At 36.7% G+C, this 19935-nt stretch overlaps 2 protein-coding genes across 4 annotated transcripts in view; one reads left to right on the forward strand and one right to left on the reverse strand.

Annotated features, from left to right (window-relative positions):
- The first annotated feature begins 177 nt into the window (after positions 1–177).
- On the forward strand, positions 178–17859 carry fkbp5 (FKBP prolyl isomerase 5). Its single transcript, XM_069144099.1, has 11 exons — positions 178–567; positions 5497–5639; positions 5838–5982; positions 6498–6640; positions 8435–8549; positions 8647–8803; positions 10430–10520; positions 10727–10810; positions 10901–11086; positions 11224–11463; positions 12633–17859. Exons 2-11 carry the CDS (start codon positions 5535–5537, stop codon positions 12732–12734), a joined length of 1368 nt encoding a protein of 455 aa, XP_069000200.1. The 5' UTR covers positions 178–567; positions 5497–5534; the 3' UTR covers positions 12735–17859.
- The window catches only part of LOC138195014 (sodium- and chloride-dependent GABA transporter 2-like), a 24094-nt gene continuing 20789 nt past the window's right edge, over positions 16631–19935 (reverse strand). For 2 of the 3 annotated variants that reach the window (XM_069144082.1, XM_069144089.1), the window contains exons 14-15: positions 19455–19625; positions 16631–19376 (exon numbers count right to left, since the gene is read on the reverse strand). In XM_069144082.1, the coding sequence (XP_069000183.1) occupies positions 19266–19376; positions 19455–19625 (282 nt within the window). In that variant the 3' untranslated portion in view covers positions 16631–19265. Of the gene's footprint in view, positions 19377–19454; positions 19626–19935 lie in introns of those variants that run through there. The other variant, XR_011177984.1, reaches the window with a different exon arrangement.

Genomic DNA, 19935 nt, shown 5'->3' on the forward strand with positions numbered 1-19935 from the left:
AGGCAGACTATTACACAGCAGTGTTGATGATACGTGTTGTCAGCTGAGCGAAGAGGACAGCCTGCTGCGGTACAGGCTGTTCCCGGCTGGCTCGGCACGGAACGGGTTACAGGTCAGGGTGTCTATTGGAACACAGTGTTCTCATCAGCAGCGGCAGCGGTACAGCTACAGTACAGCCGGAACATTGTGTTACTTTGTGGCTGCTTTCCAAGACCTGCCCTTAATTTTACACTAAACGCCCTCCCACAACTCTACTCGTTTCCACTCTCTCTCTCTCTCTTTTTCTCTGTGTGTCTCTGCCTCTCTCATTTTCGAGTGTGAGCTCCATGTGGCTACTACACCGGCACGTTTATCATCAGCGGACAGGGAAGGTATAAAAGAGAGTTGGGGAAAGACAGAAAGAGCGCTACCTAATAACCACATGGGCAGAACATTTAGTACCCTGGATATGAGATGAGAAGGGCGGGCTTGAATTAGGAGGAACAGACTAAAATTTCAGCTGATCACCGGCGGCCGCCGATTCGGGGAAGGCATTTTTTTTTTTTATAAACGGATCAAAAGGAAAATGTAAGTCTTCTAATTTCATCTCGCTATTGTACTGCTGCAAGACTTAATTAAGGAGTTAATTAAGACATGGGCTTTCCCTGCTTACTACCAGCTTTTTTGTTCACCCCTGACTTAGTTAAAAGGACACTTGTTATACACCGTGAAGATTCTCCTTTTATTTAGAGTGATAAAACAGTAAATGGTAAAATAAAAAAAACAAAAAAGTATGCATATTATAGGATGGATGTTGAATTGTCTACACATGTGAGAGCATATGAGGCTACAACTGTTTGCTCTGGAAAATAAGGGCTGATAGGACTCTTTGTGTGTATGTGTAAATAGGTGAAAGTGTGTATATTATGTGGCACTTGGCTGTGGTTCCAAGTGGAGGTGGATGAGGAGGACAACAGATTACATGCAGAATCCCTGTTGAGTTAGGTGTATCGTCATAAATTACAGGGTGTATGACTGTTTATGAGAATTATAACAATAACTTCAGTTCACTCTGTGCTGATTCATTTTGGACGAACTTGTTCATTACAGGACATGATGGTAGCCTCTGAGTAACTTCAAATATATGGGTGTTAACATCCATGTATTTATATTTAGCAAGATGAGATGTTGAGAGAAGCAGAGAAGAATGAATCAGACATGTCTCATGGAGATATTTAAGGGAGATAAATAACTTTACAACACTGACCCACTTCTTTATTGTTGCCTTACACCTGAAAAAAATCAGTCAAAGTCAAGGTGCAACATTGGAACATTTTACAGTAAAAGTACTTAGAGTACAAATCTTCGACAAGCAGCACTTCTGAAAATGTATGTCCATAAACTTTACAAGCTTTTTCCAGCATCATTTTAACACCCTGTTATTGGGGCTAACGGGTCAAAAAGAAAAAGACTACCTCATCTCAGACAGAGCTTCGCTTCAGGATGTCAGTGTATAGGTTTGTCGTGCACATAATGTACTCACATGTTCACGTATGAATCAGCAGCAGAGCACGGATGTAAAACAGAATGTACATTGTGTACGGCTGTGGATGTGGTCTTTGCCTCATTGTGTCCTGTTCCTGCATTCCTCCGCAGGGTATCTGAGTTTAGGTACATACTGCCCACATGCCATCTTATCTGTGTGTAACTATTTGCACCGTTTCCCTTGTCCGTGTTTAATAGTGGTATATTTTGAATACATGAACAGCAAAAAATGTAATGGTGAAATTGATGGGAAAAGTAACTTAATTAATGTGAAATGAATACCGATGGTAATATGTCACAACACGCTTTACTTGTTTTGTCTAGATTTAAATCAAGTGTTAATGTAAATATTAACGAAAGCCCAATTGGACTAATTAAAATGTGTTTGTTATTATCCAAACATTGTAGCTGGTTTATACATTATGGGGTCTTAGATTGGTGAACATCGTTGGACTACGCCAGTGGGGAACTGTGAATAGAAGGAACATTGTGTTCAGACGCACACACACGTACACATGCTCAAGCACACACGCACACACACATACATGAGTTACATCTAAAATGAAATCCATGCAATACAAAAGACACAGGACAAGGTGTTGCTTGTGTGGGATGGACATTTTGTGCGGCTCTTTTGTTCGAAGAGCTCAGCGTACAAACATTTGATATCTGAGAGTGACACTAAAGTGAAGAAACAGAATAAACTGTGGAGATGTCAGTGAATAAGACAGATCTTTATGGTTTCACCCTGCTGGTTGAGGCACACAGTGGTTTCCTTGCTTTGGGTTCTTAAGACCTCATTCAGAATGAGTTAAAACCTCTTGATCATTATTCAGTACACTGGATATGTTGCTCGTCATTGCGACTCATGCCCAGCCTCAGTTGCCACAGCAAAACATCTCTTCATTTGTACTAGGTCATCAACAGCATCTGTGATGTCTTACACGTCAAACAGAGGAATGATAGTAAAATCCAGAAAACTGATGCAGGGAATGAGAGCTGCTGTCCCTCTGTTAAAATAACTTGCCCCTGAGCAATCTAATAGCCTCAATCATCTCTGTAGAAATGTTAAAGGGCCACAAGACTACTGTCTGATCAGGCTTAACCCACCCTGTTCCTCACATTACTCTCTTTGAGTTCTACAGTAAACATGATCGTAATTTTACTCAGGTTGTCAAAGTAAATAGGAATTAAAAGAGTTTTGATACAGAAATATAAAATCTCACTTCTGTATCTAAACCTGCAAGAAATTTGATAAAAGCTGTCCCTGCAACATCAGTGAAAGAATTTCTAATCTTTATATCTTCTAAACACAAACAAACAAAACACCTAGCCTTTTTATAAGTCTTTTTTTCTTTGGGACTACCAGCATACAACCATAAATTTAAGCATCAAGCATTCATGCATTTATGCAATCAAAGTTTAATCCTTTTTTGCTTGCAATATAAGTATTCAGTTTGAAATGAAACCAAAAACAAACTTTGTTTGAATTTGATTATCAATGCAAAAAAAAAAAAAATCCTGTCCAGGTGCTGATGTCAAAAATTGTACAAGGTTCTCTGCTTAGAAAAGTACAGCAACCAAACTGGCTTGATACTACTGGACCTGATAAAGAGCTGAACCCAAAGGTTTCTATATATTATTAAAAAAAATTTAAAGAAGCATTCTGCAGCGTTGTGAGTCTTTGTGAAGCTAAAAACACTTGTTGGTCTGTCTAACATCTATCTCATCGTGAAAGTGACAATTTGAACTGTAATTATTACCTCAGAACTCCGGCCAAAAGTACTATAGCCTGAGTATCATCCCGATACAGTCCAGAACAGCTGTGACCTGATGCTGTGTGAACAAGTGTTAACATCTCAGCTGTTGCATGTGATAATAATCACCATGTGGTGTTTGCCAACATGTTTAACATAGCTAAAGAGCTTTGTCTTCAGACAATGTCAAGTTTATTATGCCAAGACAGGCGGGTAGTCTTGGGGCAGCAACATGTAGACAATGATTCCTGCTGTGATGAGGGAGGCAGCGTTTAACAGTTTTAACACCAACAACATGTCATTATAGGTTTTATTGCTCTGGCAAAGCTGCTGTTGACATTGTTTTTGCCACATGAAGGCATGATATGTTGGCAGCACTGCTCTGTCAGTCTGTGAGGCTGGATATTAAACACAAAGGAAAGTATTCAACTTCAATACATTTGGCCAAAGTTTGTTTGTAGCACAAAGTCTCAAAAACCTGGTGATATTTATAATGTCTTTTTTATTCTTAGATAAGATTGATCCTGGGCGGCATAGCGGTGTAGTGGTTAGCACTGTCGCCTCACAGCAAGAAGGTTCTGGGTTTGAACCTCGGCCGGGAGCCTTTCTCTGTGGAGTTTGCATGTTCTCCCGAGGCCTGCCTGGGTTCTTCTCATCTTTCCACCATCCAAACACATGCATGTCAGGTTAATTGGTGATTCTGAAAAAAAGTTGCCCTTCAGTGTGAATGAAAGCATGAATGGTCTTTGTTTTCATCTGTCGTTGTGATGGGCGACCTGTCCAGGGAGTACCAAAGTGATCTGGGATAGGCTCTAGCCCCCCTGTGGATGGATGGAAGATTGATCCTTGTTTTACAGAATTGGCAACTTAAAACCTGTTATCATATTCGTATTATGTAGAATTTTTTTTAGTTTCTGCCTTGGTATCTATCTGTCTGACTCTGTCTATGCAGCTGGATATCAAACCCGTTTGTTTTGAGTACAAGTACCAAGTATTAAAACTGTCAGGTTGGAAAAGGTGGCATTACACGTCTGGCCAAATTCATGTACATTATGTATCTCTACAAAAATGTTCAGCATTGTTTTCTTATGGCTTTGTGTCGACAAAAGTGAAGAATGAGAATTCTTTGTTTGATTTATTCGAATTCTTTTCAGTGAGAAAGCCCGATCGGTCGGTAACATTCTGAATGATAAATTAGTGGAGAAAATTGAAAGAAAAGATCATGAGTTATCTGGATGTGATGGTCATGCAGCTGGAGGCCTTTAATGCGTATTTTATTTGGCTAAAAGTGTCAAATAAATAAAAGAAAAGCTGTATTGTTGTGTACCTGACTGAAGCAGTCTGAAAGATCCCGAAGACAACATTTTAACAAAATCCCAACATCACTAGACAAAACCAGACATTATGCAGCCTCATATTGTGATAAGATATTATATAAGTATATCACCTTAGAAACTTGATCAAATTCAACATTTTCCTATCTTATCATCAACACTAACAGATAACATTATATATTTGTGATGGCGCAGCTTAAGCAGTACAGTGTGTGTAAGTGTTGTCGAGCCCACACTTTCCCCGTCCATATGAGGCTCTCAGAGAGAAGACTTGACTAATGTTGAAATGGTCATTAGGAAATGAACAGTGAGGATATCTGAGTGAGCTTCTCCTGTGCTGCACATGTCATTTTGGTGTCAATAGAATATCTAGATGTAATTTAAAGATTGTTAAGAGCACAAAGGGCCATAAAGTAATAATCTTGGACATATTGTACCTCCGTGAGTGTGTTATACAATAAAACGAGTGATCTAAGAAACATGTTGCTCTCTGTAACATACCTTTATAATTATGTAATTACGTCATCTGCAGGAGGATCAGACATTGTGCGGTATAGCTTGGGTCAATGCTAATGTGGCTTTTTCAGCAAAACTGTAAATATATTTCTTGTACACAACATAGATTTAGAACACCTGTCCTTAAATAGCTACCAGTTATATAATGTGGAGTACAAAGTAAAATTCACTGGGCGGATTATGGAGAGCTCATTTATATTTGTATCTGATATCTTGATTTTCCAGTCCTGCTCCACAAATTTGATTTGTATCGTGTCATTTTCTTTGTTTCAAATTCCCAAAGTGAAAACATGAGACACAATAACATTTCATTAACAGTGCTCACATTGCTGATGTGTTGGCTTGTGTGTTTATATCTTTTGCAGTGTTACGTCTCTGCAGTGTGTGATGCCCACGTGCAGAAATGACCACTGATCAGGACCTGGCCATGGATGGCCCGTCAGCCACAGCTGAGTTTGCTGCAAAGGGCATTGATGTAACACCCAGTAAGGACCAAGGAGTTATCAAGGTATTTACTGTCATTGCTTTAAATTTTTACGTTTTATTGTAGACATTCAGGCACAAGTCAGACTCATTGTTTCACCGTATCTCACGTCATGATGTTTTGTGTGTTCCTCTTTGCATATCACAGGTATCTCTTTGATTTGCTCTGTCAAATAGTGAAAGGTTTCTTAGCTGAAGTTGAAACTTGTCTGTTCGTCTTCAGGTTGTGAAGCGTCAGGGGAAAGATGGAGAACAACCAATGATTGGGGACAGAGTAACAGTCCACTACACTGGGAAACTGCTCACAGGGAAGACATTTGACTGCAGTCGAGATCGCAAAGAACCTTTTTGCTTCAATGTGGGCAAAGGTGATTTTGGACAATATTGTTAAATCTCATGGTGCTTTAGTTTTGTCTTCTACTTAAGGGTTAGTTAAACATTTTATAGAATGCGTACTTACTTGCTGAGAGTTAGATGAACCATTCTACTGTCTGCAATATGAAGCTATAGCCAGTGGCTGGTTAAAATAGCTAGCCTTGCTTCGTCCAGCAAAAAAATATACACAAATCACAATCACTAATTAACATGTTATATTTTTATATAAAGCCTATGAATAGTCTGCCATTTAATATAATCCTGTCATACTTAGATTTTTCTATGGGTTAAACATATGTTTTAATTGGTAAGTTTTCTGAGAGGATGGCCCTTTGGACAAAGCTAAGCCTTTTGCTTGTCCTCTGGCACAAGCGTCATATTTCACAGATAGATACATTTTCTTATCTGATTCTGATTGATTTAAATATCTTTACCAAAATGTTGAACTATCCCTTCCGAGCTAGTTAATGAACCAACAAAATCTCATTGTTTTAAATGTGTTTCACAGGACAAGTCCTTAAAGCCTGGGACATTGGCGTGTTGTCTATGCAGAGAGGTGAGGTGTCCACATTTATTTGCAAACCGGAGTATGCTTATGGATCTGCTGGAAATCCTGAAAGAATTCCACCCAGCTCTTCAGTAGTGTTTGAGGTAGGTGTGCCGTGTCAGTGCTGCCATTTGTGCTGTGCGTTAGTTCTGCATTACACCCAGGGACTCTGATAATTTGGGAGCATGTCTCATGTCTCTGCAGATGGAGCTCTGTGGTCATAAAATTAACTGCTTTGTCTATTTAAATCCCCCCCCAGTATAACAGGCAGCGTCGTCCAATAACCTTTCTCACTACTCTGTGTAATGCTCAGTGGGAATACGATTCAGACTTTCTCTGTCAATGATAATTATAATGGTGTTATGGGAAATATCTAAAGAGATTTGCAGTTTAACCCCCATCGCACAATTTATTCATAAAAGCAAATATTTGAGCCCCCTTTTATGACCCTTTTGTTACTGCCTCAACTGTGTAATTTCCAGCAACAATTTAACTGATCTAGATGTTAACAAGTGTTTTATAATAAGCCTCCAAAAGTCTTGTTTTTGTGTGTGTGTCTATTGGATTGGACAATATCATCGGATTTCAAGTCAGAACAAATTAGATCCACCACTCACTCCATCCCCCAGCTCGTCCAAATATGGTCACTTCTGGCTTGAAACCGCTCCAAACTAGCAACATGGCGACAGCCAATATCCAAACTCAAGGCCTCGTAATGGCCGTTCACAAACCAATGGGTGACGTCACTGTTGGTTTTCACTTGTTTATGAACAGAAGATGAATGACAATATAATAAAATGCATTGTATATGCTTAACAAGCAAAATAGGGGGACGTAAACGTAAAAGAAAGTTTCTTTGTTCATGTTAATCCTCTTACTCTATAGCCCACTGAGTCACCGAAGGGCTCGTCACCACAAACTCATGCCAGTGAGCCAAAGTTTGTTAAAACGCTCAGAAATGTATTTAGATTTCTTGTAAAAATCGTAAAGGCAGTTTAAGACGTCCTCAAATCTGGTTCAGTGAAATGCAGCAGCAATTAGAAAAGTCTCCAGTCTTGATTTAAAGGAGCTGACGGTTGCAGCAGACCTGCAGGATGACCTGAGAGGTCTGGATGGTTCATAAGGTAGCAGCAGATGAGAAATGTATTTTGGCCCAAAACCATTGAGTGCTTTATAGACCAACAGCAGGATTTTAAAGTCGATTCTTTGTTCGACAGGAAGCCAGTGTAAAGACCTCAGAACTGGAGTGATGTGATCCACTTCCTTGTTCTTAGTGAGGATTTGAGCTGCAGCTGTCTGATTGACTTTTTAGAGAGACCTGTAAACACACCGTTACTGTAGTCAAGTCTACTGCAGATAAAGCTTGGTGATCCATTGTGCTACAGAATCAGAAATACTTGATTGAACGCTGAGGGTTAATTGGTAATATTACAGTTTATCATGTTCTAGAATATTTAAGCACATAGAAATTAAAAGAAAATAAGAATTATGTTAAAATATGTGCATTATACTATAATCTATAACTAAATAATGCTGAGAAAATGGAAACAGTAAATGTTTAAATGCAAGAATAGCACAAATAAGAAATATTAGTTGAACAATACAGTGTAAATAAATGTAGTACTAGTGCAATATAAATATTAGTCCTATTAGAGTTATCACGTGTGTACATGCAGTATATTTCTGATTTGACAGTATACTTGTACTTCCAATTGTCATTATAACTTTATTTTTTTTCCTGTGGTGACTCCTACATTTTTTTCGTTATGCATTTGCTTTCTCCTCCCACACCTAGTGTAACATTGTACACCAGGTTCTGCAGAGCTCTAATTTTGTATTGTGTCTTGCATCACCTTTTGTGAAGAACAATGATGACATAAATGTTTATATCAAAACAGATGGAGCTACTCGGGTTTGAAGGAGAAATACTGACAGACGACAGTGGTATCATAAGAAGAATAAAGATCAAAGGGGACGGTTACATGAATCCCAACGATGGAGCAAGTGTTGACGGTAACAACACTGTTTGTTTCATAGAAAATTACAGATTTTGTGCCAGTTTGTCAGATTTGTAAGATCAGAGGTTAAGCGTGTGTGATGTGTCCCTCAGTGCACCTGGAGGGCAGCTGTGGTGGCCGATTGTTTGACTGCAGGGACGTCAGCTTTATTGTTGGTGAAGCTGAAGATAAAGGCATTCCTCTAGGAGTAGACCGGGCCATGGACAAGATGCAGAGAGGAGAGTGTTGTATACTTTACTTAAAACCAAAGTAAGATACTATCTCTCTAAATCTTAAAAATGTGATCTGTGTCATTATGTTTACTCACTCACTGTAATTACAGTGAACCAGTTTGTGGGACTTCTTTCTATGTGGGACTGCCTTGGTAATTGTCTAAGCTAGATTTTGTTCCTCCATTACACCTGTACAGCCAAAATACCAAGGAACATTTTACTTAAAAGGTATTAGATGGATTTGTTGAATTCCTGTCCGATGATTGTAACTTTCATTTTGCTTATTTCCTCTGCTTGTTTTCATCTATTTCACCAGAAAAATCAATACATTTACAAGGATCCAGATCCAGTGCAGTTATTGATACAATTAATAGTGCATAGCGTGTACAGCCAGAAATCATGTAGTCTTTATCAATTCTGCAATAATTAAAGTCTCTGCACTACTGAATGGGTATAGTGTGGATATGTTACACTGGTTTAGTGATACTATATAGGTAAAGAATATACATGTACAATACTTTTAATGTCATAACTGTCTTGGTAATGTTCTAAAAGGTTTAAAATCCATCATCCGTGTGAGACATGAAGAAGGACATGCATGATTTGGGTCATTGAAACAATATACAAATGTAGGTTTATACTGCTTATGGTATTTTCCTCTTAATATAAAGAGCAGATTCTTCTCTTCTTCTACCGTAACTTAATCCAGCTCAGCCCTGTTCATGTAATTGTATTTGTGAGGATTTCCCTCCCTTTTTTAAGTTAATTTTTTTTTAAATGCAAGTAACATGCAAAGAGACTAAAAATAGTAAACAAAACACACACAGTACTTCTTGCACCACATTTCACAATTCCCTCAATTAACATTTATATAAACATGAATAAAATAGACGGAAACACAGAGAATAAACAAGGAGAACAAATAGCACCCTAAACCACATCATATCGTTCTCTTAACCCTGCCCACACCAACCCTCCCCCGTCCTCCCCTCAGGCACAAGCGAAACAAAGTACCACTGATAAATACTAGAAATTTATCACACACTAAAAGTTCATACTTAGAGTTCAGCCAGAAAGTAGTCAACTAACATGGGAACGACAGTGAAGAGATGCAGACAAAAGGATTAAGTGTTTCTCTGAGCCAAATAATAAAAATCCACATTTATCTCAAGAGCAGGATCGACTTACATTTGTCTCTATACATGAATCAGAGCTATTCATATATGCGAATGTAAATCTGTCTTGCTTTTTAAGCAAACAATGCATCGTCTTTGTTTTGCAGTATGTGTGTAGTAATGCCATGACATGACACCATCATCACCATCCTTCCACTTGTTTTACTTTAGCTTTTCTAGTTAGGTGCTATCCAAATTATCCATAATAAACTGTATTGCATTGGATCTGTTTTATATTAAAATCCTCAGCATATAGATTTAGAATATACAGTACATTCTGCGTGTGAATATAATTGTATTCAACCATTTACTGTACAGTAATGTTATGTCTTTTTTTCCCCAAACATTTATCACCACTTCCCCCCAAAACGTCCCCAGCTTCCTTTTAACAGATTACATTATAATCAAGTCACTATAAATATTTGCCTTTTCACAGGTTGTGTAACAGAATTATCAACAGATTTATTTTTCTGTTGTTACTTTTACAGGTACGGCTTTGGAAGCGAAGGTAAATCAGAGTACAAAATTGGAGCAGACAAAGACCTTGAATATGAAATAACCCTTAAAGACTTTCAAAGGGTGAGCACGAGTTTCTTGTTTTTATTGTGTAATGAATAAAAAGCCAAAATTGATAGATACCTTTGTGTAATTTTGGCATTGATTTCTAATTTACATAAAACTAATTCAAGCAGACTTTGTGCAAACTTCAGGTCCTACATAGTTATGTAGATAATTTCAGATGCTTTTTAAACCAGTGTTTACTCACTTTCTGTGATGTTTACAAGGCTAACGAATCCTGGGAAATGGACTTGAACGAAAAGCTGTATTTGGCTGCTGGAGTGAAGAATAAAGGGAATCAGTATTTTAAGGTGCAGTCTCCATGCTGATCTTTTATCCTCACAATTTTTTTTTGTTCCTTGTTTATATCTTTATAAATTGGTATTTTGTTCCTTTATTAGGCAGGGCGGTACAACCAGGCAGTCATCCAGTACCAACGCATCGTTTTCTGGCTAGAGATGGAGTGTGGTACTGGGATGGAGCAACAGAGGAGTATACGAGACTATATGTTGACAACCCACCTCAATTTAGCGTTGTGTTACCTGCGGATAAAAGACTTTTCACAAGTAGTGGACAACTGCAACAAGGTGAGCTGCATCACCCTGATGACAGTCCATATCCATTCCTCACTGTGGCTGCTGGATTGCAGCATATTTCAAGTGCTACTACAGTGTTACTATACTACACTGTTATTTTGTTTGTATGTGTGTGTGTTTGTATTAAGGCAATTGAGCTCGATGGGAGCAATGAGAAGGCTTTGTATCGTCGCGGGGAAGCCCGGCTCCTCCGCAACGAGTTCAGCATGGGCATGGCAGACTTTCAGCAAGTGCTGAAAGTAAACCCCTCAAATCGAGCAGCTCATGTTCAGATTTCTATCTGCCAGAGCAAGATTAAGGAACATCATGAACAGGACAAAAAGATCTACGCAAACATGTTCCAGAAATTTGCAGAACGGGATGCCAAGGTCTGTAAACTCAAATTTGTTGGCTTTATGTAGACCAACAGTCGGCATGACTTGTTTTTTTCTTTTCTTTTCTTTTCTTTTCTTTTCTTTTCTTTTCTTTTCTTTTCTTTTCTTTTCTTTTCTTTTCTTTTCTTTTCTTTTCTTTTCTAATATATTCTTTTTTCCCCTTTTTTGTTTTGACATTAACTGAGAGAACTCAATATTAAGAGAAAACAAGTTAGCAATAACAAATTTCACACACACGCACACACACACACACACACACACACACACACACACACACACACACACATTTAACAGTTATAGAGATAAATACTCTTTTTTCCCCTGATAAAAATACTTAGGAATTCATCTTTTTTTCCCCAGAGTTTTTAAGCAAATGCAAAATATTTCCTTGAAAAAAATAAACTTCATTTCTAAATGTGAACAAATCAACATCCCAAAACAAAAATCTTAACAATCGATTTATATGTAAGCTAAGCATGTAGACAAGACAACTAAATTTCACAAGTGTTAGGAGGTAGAGCTATTTAATTTCTGTACATACTATCTGAACAGAATTTGTATTTTTTTCAGCTCTTGAAATTACATTAGCGGCTTTAACTACTGCAAACCTTTTAAGATGAGTAAATTTACCTTTTTTTGAGCTCTGGATCAGCCATTTTGGGAATCCTGGTGAGAGTTACTGATGTAATTGGAGGAGATCCATCCCACCACCAACCGCCAAAATAATACATAAATCATGGTTTGCTATTTCTTACAGGACCCCTACATTTAAATATATTAAATTTTCTCGTTGACTCTGATAGTAAATTGTGCCGTTGTGTCATTTATGCACTTCTTCAGTATCATACTGACCTCTAGTGTATGGATTGATTTTCACACCTATTGATGTTCAAAATAAGTAAATATGTGTCGAGAGATAAAGCAACAAAAAAGTATTTATTTTACTTTTTACAACATTTAATCTAATTAATTTTTCATCAATTTAATTTTCTGAATTAAGTTTTTAGATGCTGTATTAGGAGATACATTCTGATGAAATGGACTAATTCAGTGGATGTGTACAGTCAATGATTTCCATGAAATTTCCATTGGCTTTAAAATATGGTTTATTTTAGACAGCTGTTGTCATTTGTACTTCATCTGTGTCTGTGTCTCCTGAACAGTCTGGGAAGACAAAGAGGAGTCGGGATGAGAGCTTGAGGAGCAGCATGAATGGTGAAGTGTGTATGAAACGACGGCGGAGGAGTCAGGACTGTCCTTCGTAGTGACATTCGAAAGGAAGAGGAGAACGCCTCCCTTTGCTTTCCAAGTCCTGGCAGCAGAGGCATGAATGAAGTTGAATAAAAGCTTCTAATCCAAACCTCTTTTATCCCAAAATCAAGCGTGACCATTCCTGCATATAAAGCAGTGTAAGCAGGGACGTTTGCAAGCCAAACAGCATTTCCCTTGTCACATGGACTGCAAGGACGTACCTCCCAGTGGAGTTAGTACTACAGAACCAGTGACTTAAGATTGGTGAACACCTCTATCCCCCAACTTTTTTTTTGTTTTTTTTTTAAGTATAATACATTGTATATTTTTCTCCAAAACACAGAAGAATCCCATTTCATATTTCATAAGGCTACTATGTAAAGTTGAGATATGCCTCCATAGTTTGTTTCTGATTCCAAAATCACCCTTGTTGGTTGTCAAACCTGTGACTTGTATTTGGTATTAAGGCCTTTTTGGGGCAGCTGCATGCATACATCACAAGATGTTTGGGATTCAGAATTGAAACTGTGCTAATTATTTAACGTGCAATATTTATTTTGGATAAAAAGTGGAACACGTCCTCTTAGTTCAGTTCAGAAAAGTCAGTTCTACCAATCTATGTTGCCCACAACTTACCATTCATATACAAGTTAGTGTAGGCATTTACAAAAGCTTTCTTTCATTTAGAGTTGGGCAATATAAAAATACTTAATACTACAAATCAAAGACTCATAAAAATATAAACCATTCTCCTGACATGAACGTTTATTATTGTCATAAATCCCAGACATATAACAGACAATAGAGGCAGAGCGCAGAGTCTGAACAAAAGCACAAACTGCAGATATTTAATGTATTCCTGGTATTGGAGGAAATTCATAATTTACTGTATTTAGTTGTTGCTATTATGAAATTGATTTGTAACATTTGGCTGTATCTCATCTACAGCAGAACCTGCACTGTGGTGTGGGCTGGGTATTTCCAGAAACACAGTTCAAAATTAGTCCTTTGTTTTGAATCGGGCATTGTTTACCTAAGATGATTCTGACATGCACTAAAATAATTTTAAATACACAACATGTTTTAATCCTAAATACATTCATGCTGAAAGCTTGTATTATTATTATTGTACTATTAAACACATCAGGCAGTACACACACCTTATTTTACGAGAAGCCAGTCTGGTACTGTAGTGGATCAAGTAAAATAACAGGTAATAGCCATCTGCGGGAGGGTTAACAGATTAAATGACTGACTACATTTTAAGTCAGTGGCAGCTGCAAAAACTGTAATAAAATAAAAACATTTTAAAAGATAAAATATACATGTATAAAATCAAATGTTTCAGCTCCGGAGCTTTAATGGACTATAGATGGCTGACTCAGCTTTCTTCTGTTGCACTCATTGTACCGAATGTTGATCTATTTAGCTAGTTGCATAAAGAGCATGGCACAGTCTTTGATGCACATAAAATCATCAGTCAGCTGGTAAATGCATGCGTTATTACCTCTACTGATCAAAAATCCTGGTAATTATGGTTAGACTACCACAAAACGAATTCCCCCGATTCCCACTGTTGTACTTTACAGATCAGATGCACTAGTTCTTTGAGTGCAAGTGGGACAGCAGAACATAAACACTGAAATTAAGCTTTAAAATCAGCAGAACCACGGCTCTTTACCACTTACACCATTATCTCAACTTTGGTAAAGTGATTAACCACATAACTTTATATCTGTGCAGTTATTTTTGCCTCAATCCTGAAACAGGTGTTTCTTTGGGTAACACTCATTCTATTATTAATTTTTTTTAAGTGTGTGAATGTTAGTGTAGTGGACAATGATGCACTTTGGTAACTGTCAAACCAACACTGTTATCTTTTCATAAAATGTCCAGATAAACTCTGGACAACAATGTTGAGATGTTTTATAAACATTGATTGGTTCAGAATGAATACCTTAGTTGTCTTAAATATTTTGTGTAAAAAAAAAATTAATAATAATCAACCGTGTGCGTGTGTCAATAAATACTGTTGTATGTTAGCAGGGTTTTTAAATAGCTTGTTGCTAAATGTTTTCAAGTACTGCTGGCTCTAAACATTCAAATATTTTGTACAGTGGAGCATGAAGTACTTTTTCTAGCTATTATGAATTGTATTTAAGAATTTCAAATTTTTTTACCCCACTGACAACTACAGCTAAAAGATGTACAGGCCTCTTAAAGTCATCATTTTGATAACCTGAAGTTACAAATTCCAGGTGTCATTTTGACAAACAGGAGAAAATGCAGCTGGTTAAATTGCAGCGTGGCCGATGTGAGATTGGGTTTATTAGAAATCAAAGTGTCATGTCATAAAACTGTTTACATTTATTCAGTAAATCATTGCCCTTTAAAAAAAAATGTGATCAATGTTTTAAACAGCATTTATGCAAAAGAAATATTTTTTGACAAACAAAAACAAGAACTGCATATAAGCATAGAAATAAATCAAAAGTTGCATTTAAAGAGAGACATCATCTGCAGGTCACTATTTCATAGTGTAATTGAATCTTGCAAGAGTGGTTTTGACTTCAGAATGTTTATATTGTCACAGAAAGTTTGAGCTTTTATCAAATATTGTGTGGAAATCTTGTAGGCTATATGAGTTAGGGCTGGGTGATAAGGAAAAAAAATGTAATATTCAAATATTTGTAACTAAAAATCTTGAAAGTGATATTGCGACAATATTGTTGGGCTGTCTGTTAGAGCTTTAACAAAAAAGAAGAACAGTCCATTCAATTAATTAAATTACATCACTTTACTGTAATGCAGCCTTTAAAACCAGGAAGAGACAACTCTTACACCACATCATGGTAGTTCGATATCCAAAATCTAAGACACTATCTTGCCTCCTGTTACAATCGCTATTTTTCTATGTTCTATATCGCAAAGCTCTCAGTTTTATAGCTTTATATACAGTATATTCTTTTAACACTGTATCTTTGGTAGGTACATATTCAGACATACTGTAGTTCAGGCTTGTAACCAGTCTTGTCTCTGAGGATCATAAATGTGAATCGGAGCTACTGATTTATACTGACAGTGTCCACACTGATGTTAAGCATACTGTAACTATCCTCAGTCGTGCACACAATCGGAGCATTTTGTTAAACGTCCAAAAATTGCTGGATTCGGACACATCAGCACATTTTAGCAAACCGTTGAATGCAAGTCCGATATTCACTTTATTTTATTTCCATTTTTGGTCTTTAACAACCACTGAAGGAAAGAGCCAACTCTATTATCAACAAAATACCCTACTATGTTTACATGAAATAACTGTCTGATATTATAAAAATATTGATTATTGCCAATTAATATTTAACCTCTTCTCTCTTTTATAAATCATGATTAATCTGAAGTTGAACGTTTTTCACTGACTTGGAAATGACAGTGGAGAAAGCAGTCTTCTTGCCAAAAGTTCCATTTAGTCACTGTTTTGAAGATTTTGACATGACTAGTCTTCAACGGCAGATGGATTTTGAAATTAAAATTTTAAGGGCTTCTTATGCATGTCAGATTAAAGTCAAAGCATAAAGGTCGTGTGATATAGTTAAGAGCACCAGAACAGCTACTAAATGGATAATCTAGATTGTTTTCTCAACTGATGTTTCCAAGTTCTAGAATGACCTTGGAACCTCCGCTTTAAAGCCAACATGGACGAGATTTTCTTAAAGTGCTCAAAAAAGGGAAAAAAGTCCTGGAAATTTAAACATCTACGTGCCTCCATTACAACTGCACAAAGTCCATGTGCTGGTTACAATTAAGTGAAGACCTGAAGGGGACATTGCTTTTCTCACCAATTTTCTTACGTCCTTATGTTGGTGCAATCAAAGACACAAATGTTCTGGCATTATGACACCCAACTGCCTCATTCATGAATTTTATTTTACAAATGGCACATTTTTTTTTAATAAGATTTAAATCAAGAAACACCAATCCTACAATTCAATTGATCACGTAAACATTTTAATAAAACATTAGAAAAACTGTTTGTTCATGATGTATTTGCTGTTAACAATGGATTAAATAAAATGTGACCATTTCAATTTAAACACGAGTTATCCATGAGTTGTCTGTAACAGGTATCTATTGAAAACAGATATTTTAACAAAATACATAACTGATTGATTTGTAAATATGAAAAATGTCATTTTGCAGCATGTTATGGTACATTAAACCATTGCCAGCATTTTTAATGACATAAAAATGACAGACAATAATCAAAACATGAACCTGCAATCTTGATAAGTGAGTATTTTGTATAAAAACTAAAATCAAACACACTTTAAATTGAGAAAACAAAAAAATATCTACAGGATCTAAATAATCTACATAACTGTCAAAATATACTCTTTGTCATTATAACTGTTCGAGCCAACAGGTTTGTACAGTCATTACAACAATATTTTTTTAAAATTCAACATCAAACACAAACTTGTAAATGCTGGATCATTGCCTGCTTACGAGTCGTTCATACACAACATTTACAGTATTGGTTCTCTGTATAGGTCGGACACATTTTAGTGTTGGATTAGCCTGAGGGCTCAGTCAACTGAGGTGCACACAAGTTCAAATCAGACAACCTCCTTTCTGTCACTGCTTTATTCAGTTAGGCTATAATGTGCACCATCAGTCTCAAATTGAATTTGTGTCAATCACAGTGACCTAAAAGTGACTATATTGTTCAATGTGTGTGGCTTATTTGGCAAGTGTTTATCAAGGATACATTGACTCCAAACAATTACACAACCTGGGGTCTTGACCAAAAAAGGAGATTAGTGCTAACAGTGAGATTAACAGCATGATGACTGACCAATCAGATCAATGGAAAGACTGAGTCGTCAATTGATTCAAACAGGGAGGAAAGTGCTGAGTTTGAAATAAGGCGACAGGTATTTCCATTTCAAATCTCTTTTTAAAGCAGTGCTTGTGACAAAAAAAAGCAGTACTTTTTCAGCTAAATCCATAACGATGGTCACATTTGCATATTTAAATGCACAATAATCTTTATTTCCCAAGGCAATTTCTGACTGTTGATGTTTTACATTCTATTCTATCACTGTAGCTCAGAATAACAAATAAAATAAAATAAACAAATCTACCTTGTGTGTTTTTTTATTACAAAAATAATGGTAATAATCCATAATAAACATACAGTTGATGAGCTCCCGTGATTATTATGCAACATTTTGACCAGATAGAACTTATCAGGCATTAACTACTGGTTTCCTTTTCTCTCCTGCTCTGGCAGCAGAAACAGTCTTACATGACTTTGAGCTTTTTTATGTGCATCACATATTCACAAAAGGTTTTGTTCATAGCAACACAAAAAAGCACAACATGCTCTATACTGAAGGCACATAGCATAATTCACTTGAATTTTTCAACTGTTTCATTTCATATCAATTCATTCACTCATGGCTTTGATTCATCACTTATAATTAAAAGCTGTGACTCTCTTACGTTTACATGTGCACAACTGGATTGAAAACTCCAGAACCAGCTGATCAGCAGCTTTGTGATCCAGGTTCATCAATGATGGGCTCAATAGGTAATCCAAAAACAGCCAGACTAAGTTCAACTAGCTTTGTGGTACAGGCCACTGGGCAAAACAACAACAACAAAAAGTAAAACATCAAAACATCAACTATCAGTTTGAATTTGAGCATTGATGCTCTTTCACAGGGCCATGAAGAGAATCTAAGAATTTAAGGTCCATTTCCTAAAACAACTAAACTATTTATTGATCGACAGAAGCAGTAATATACAATAGATAATCAATTAATCTCCAAACATTTTCAGTTTCCAGATTCCTATATGTGAGGGTTTTCTGGTTTCCTCCGTTTTGTTTTATTGTTAATTGAATATCTTTGGACTGTTAGTCCAAACAAGACACGTGCAGATGCCCCTTTAGTGTTCTGGGAAATTTTCAGACCAGTCACTGATTGAAAGTCACATTAAAACATCTGAGACAGCTCCATTTGCTAAATGCACACTATAACATAAGGTTTACATGTCAGACACCAAGAAGAAAAACAAAACATTTGTGCTTAAAACCATATTGTACATACCATTCAAATGTTTGTGTTAAATTTTAAACTCCAAAGGCTCAATGGAGCAAAAACACAAAAATGTTTAAAGTGCTGTTGTTTCTAATGGGGTCGCAAGATGAATTAGAAATATTTCTGCAAAAAACAATAGTGTGTGTTAATTCTTTCTATATGGAAGTTCCTTAGATTTTTGCATTTTTTGTGAGTTACTGGATCATTTCAGGCACTTTCAAGCATTTTTAATGTAATCCAAATATTGGTCTTTTGTCTAACTGCTCCAACTAGCAGACATATCCAACCAGTGACAGGAGCCTCAACAAATAATTGCTGTTTCAAAAGACCAAACACCAGAAAGATTGGAAAGCAGGTCTTCTGAGCGACTTTGTGTGGGACCCCTGGATTGAGAGTTAGCTTTTCCATATGCCTCAAACTTGTCCAGCTTGTCTGTTCTCATTAGGCCAATCTGTTGTCAAGAGATGAGGACAAGTCGAGTAGTTCAAACGTTTTCTTCTCTGATTTTGTCAGAGGGAGGTCTTCGGCTGGAGTACATAAGGTCGAGATCCGCTAACAAAGAATAATAATTAATTTAATTACAAATGAATTCAAAACACACAGTATTTTGGAGTCCCATATTAAGCTTACCTGCCGCAGTGTGCCAGGAGTGATGTTCAGATTGTACAGCATCAAGAGGGGAACAAGGAGTGTTGAGGAGAGTGTGAACCACCAGCCAAGAGCATAACCCCACCATGGATAATCAACTGTGTTGTTGAACTTCAGAGGTGTGTGTTTCACCAGAGAGAAAACAAACGTTCCCTAAACAAATTATGGACAAAATATTTTTTCATCATTAATTACAAGTTAACGGGAATTTACAAAATGGTATAAATATTCCCCTGAAGTAGTTTAATTTAGATCATTTTATTGTTTCCAGGTTCTTTTCTTTCTGCTACATACATGCAAGTAAGTAGATGTTCCTTTACTGACTGTAAAAAATAATACACATGTAGCATCAACACAATTATCAAAATAACTAAAATAAAAACACAAACGTTTTCAGCTTTATGTCGTCGACAGCATAATATTTTGTGAGGATAACGATAACCCTATCATATTACTGTCCTCT

Source organism: Embiotoca jacksoni, unplaced genomic scaffold (assembly GCF_022577435.1).
Source record: "Embiotoca jacksoni isolate LCO1_2020_lvr unplaced genomic scaffold, fEmbJac1.0.p SCAF_1, whole genome shotgun sequence".
Lineage (NCBI taxonomy): Eukaryota > Metazoa > Chordata > Actinopteri > Embiotocidae > Embiotoca > Embiotoca jacksoni.